At 22.5% G+C, this 1835-nt stretch overlaps 1 protein-coding gene across 1 annotated transcript; it reads right to left on the bottom strand.

Moving 5' to 3' along the window:
* Positions 1-590: 590 nt before the first annotated feature.
* Positions 591-1616, bottom strand: PCYB_003480 (hypothetical protein; the record flags this gene model as incomplete). The annotated part of the gene is made up of 2 exons (XM_004227769.1): positions 591-1466; positions 1590-1616. 2 exons carry the CDS (start codon positions 1614-1616, stop codon positions 591-593), a joined length of 903 nt encoding a protein of 300 aa, XP_004227817.1.
* Positions 1617-1835: the final 219 nt, after the last annotated feature.

Here is a 1835-nt window from a genome sequence, read left to right as displayed (position 1 = left end):
ATATATATTTTTTTTATCTTGTATGACTTATTCTTATATATTCCGTAATTTTTTTCATAATATTATAAACGAATACAATTTATTTCTTTATCTTTTTCTTCCTTTATACGTATTATAATGTTTTGTTATTTTTGATACATATAGTTGGTTTACTCGTTTGTATTCTAAAGAATTTTAGGTTCTCTTTCTTTAAGGTTATTTAATTATCATATATATTTTTCTTATTGATATTTTTATAGAATTACAACAAAATTTATATGTGAGTGTATACATAATAATTTTGCAGTAACGATTGTTTTATGTTGTATTACGGTGGTCCTGTTTATAAAGGTGTTATGCTGCATCGTATCCTATATTATAAGAATTAAATGAACTATATACATTTCCATCAAATAATATTTCATTTCCTTCATCGCCATGCAAATTGTTGTTTATTCTTCTTCTAATTCCATCTAAACCCCAATTTATCCATCTTCTAGCGGGGGTAAACTAATATAGTAAAATAAAGAGTAAATACATTTCAATGTATAAAAGCATTATTATATTAATTTTATAGAGAGACATGCTATATATATTTCTGTTAAAATATTTTAAAATTTTTGAATAAGAATTATATTTACTTTATATATTAATACTAAAAGTGGAGGTATTCCAGCCATTAAACCAAGAGCACGGGGTACGCTTTGAATTATAGAACCATCTGATTTATTGCTGTGTACTGTAGAAGCTTGATCTGATTGATTGTTTTGTACTAGAGACGCTTCATCTGACTTACTTTTTTCTTTTGGGCAATCATCTGTAATAATTATAGGAGTATAAGAAGATAAAGCTGGAAATTCATTTTCTATCTTTTGGTTGGAATATAATTCCTCATATTTTTCTTTAAACGTTTTTACTGCAAGACAGGTTTTTTCTATAATGGAATTGCTATTTTTGCAAGATTGAATTAAATAGTGCTGCATACTTGTATATAAATCTACACATTTTTTGACAAATTTTTTACAAGAGATTCTATTAGAATCACATTCTTTGTTTAATATTTCTTGAATATCATCAATATTATTATTAAATATATGTAACATTACTAATTTTTCTGTTTCTTCCCAATCTTTATAGAGATCACTATCAGAACAGTTATCGCCTTTGTTTCTTTCCTTTGCTATCTCAGTTGATGCCTCAAAAATACTGTTAATATATTTATCAGAATTAATATCATCCTTTATTTCATAATATAACCAATAGTATATATTGTAGCAGTGTTTAAAAAAGTCGCTTGATGTATTACTATTATATAGCTCCTTCAAATTTCTTAAAAATGTTATACAAATATCTATTTTTTCGTTTGAAAATCTAACGATATCATAAGGAATATAATGAGCGCATGATAATAAAAATTTATTTTTATCGCTTTTATTCACTTCATTTTCTAAATCATACTTATTCCAAATATATTTTAAAAAGGAATCCTTAATATAAAATATATAAATATGTATATGGTTTTTTTAAAGAAAAAAAATTAATTGACAAATAAAATTAATAAAATATAATATGCCATATATAATTATTTTGAATATAACTGATAAACATACATTCTTCATCAATTTTAAATCTTCCATTGCAATAAAGCAATGAATGATATAATAATTAGTAAAATTAGTAAATGTAGATATATTTATACATAAAAAGTGATTAACATAAAATCATATATGCTGAGTTTTTATGAAAAATAAATTTAAAATAAATCTATATAATAATTAATAAATATTCGATAATTATTTTAATGTATATTTTAAGACATCACTATTTATGTAATGCATTAAATAAAATATATATTT

Source organism: Plasmodium cynomolgi (genome assembly GCF_000321355.1).
Source record: "Plasmodium cynomolgi strain B DNA, scaffold: 0302, whole genome shotgun sequence".
NCBI classification, from domain to species: domain Eukaryota; phylum Apicomplexa; class Aconoidasida; order Haemosporida; family Plasmodiidae; genus Plasmodium; species Plasmodium cynomolgi.
The sequence above is the reverse complement of the archived record's forward strand: the minus strand, read 5'-3'. Positions and strand labels throughout refer to the sequence as shown.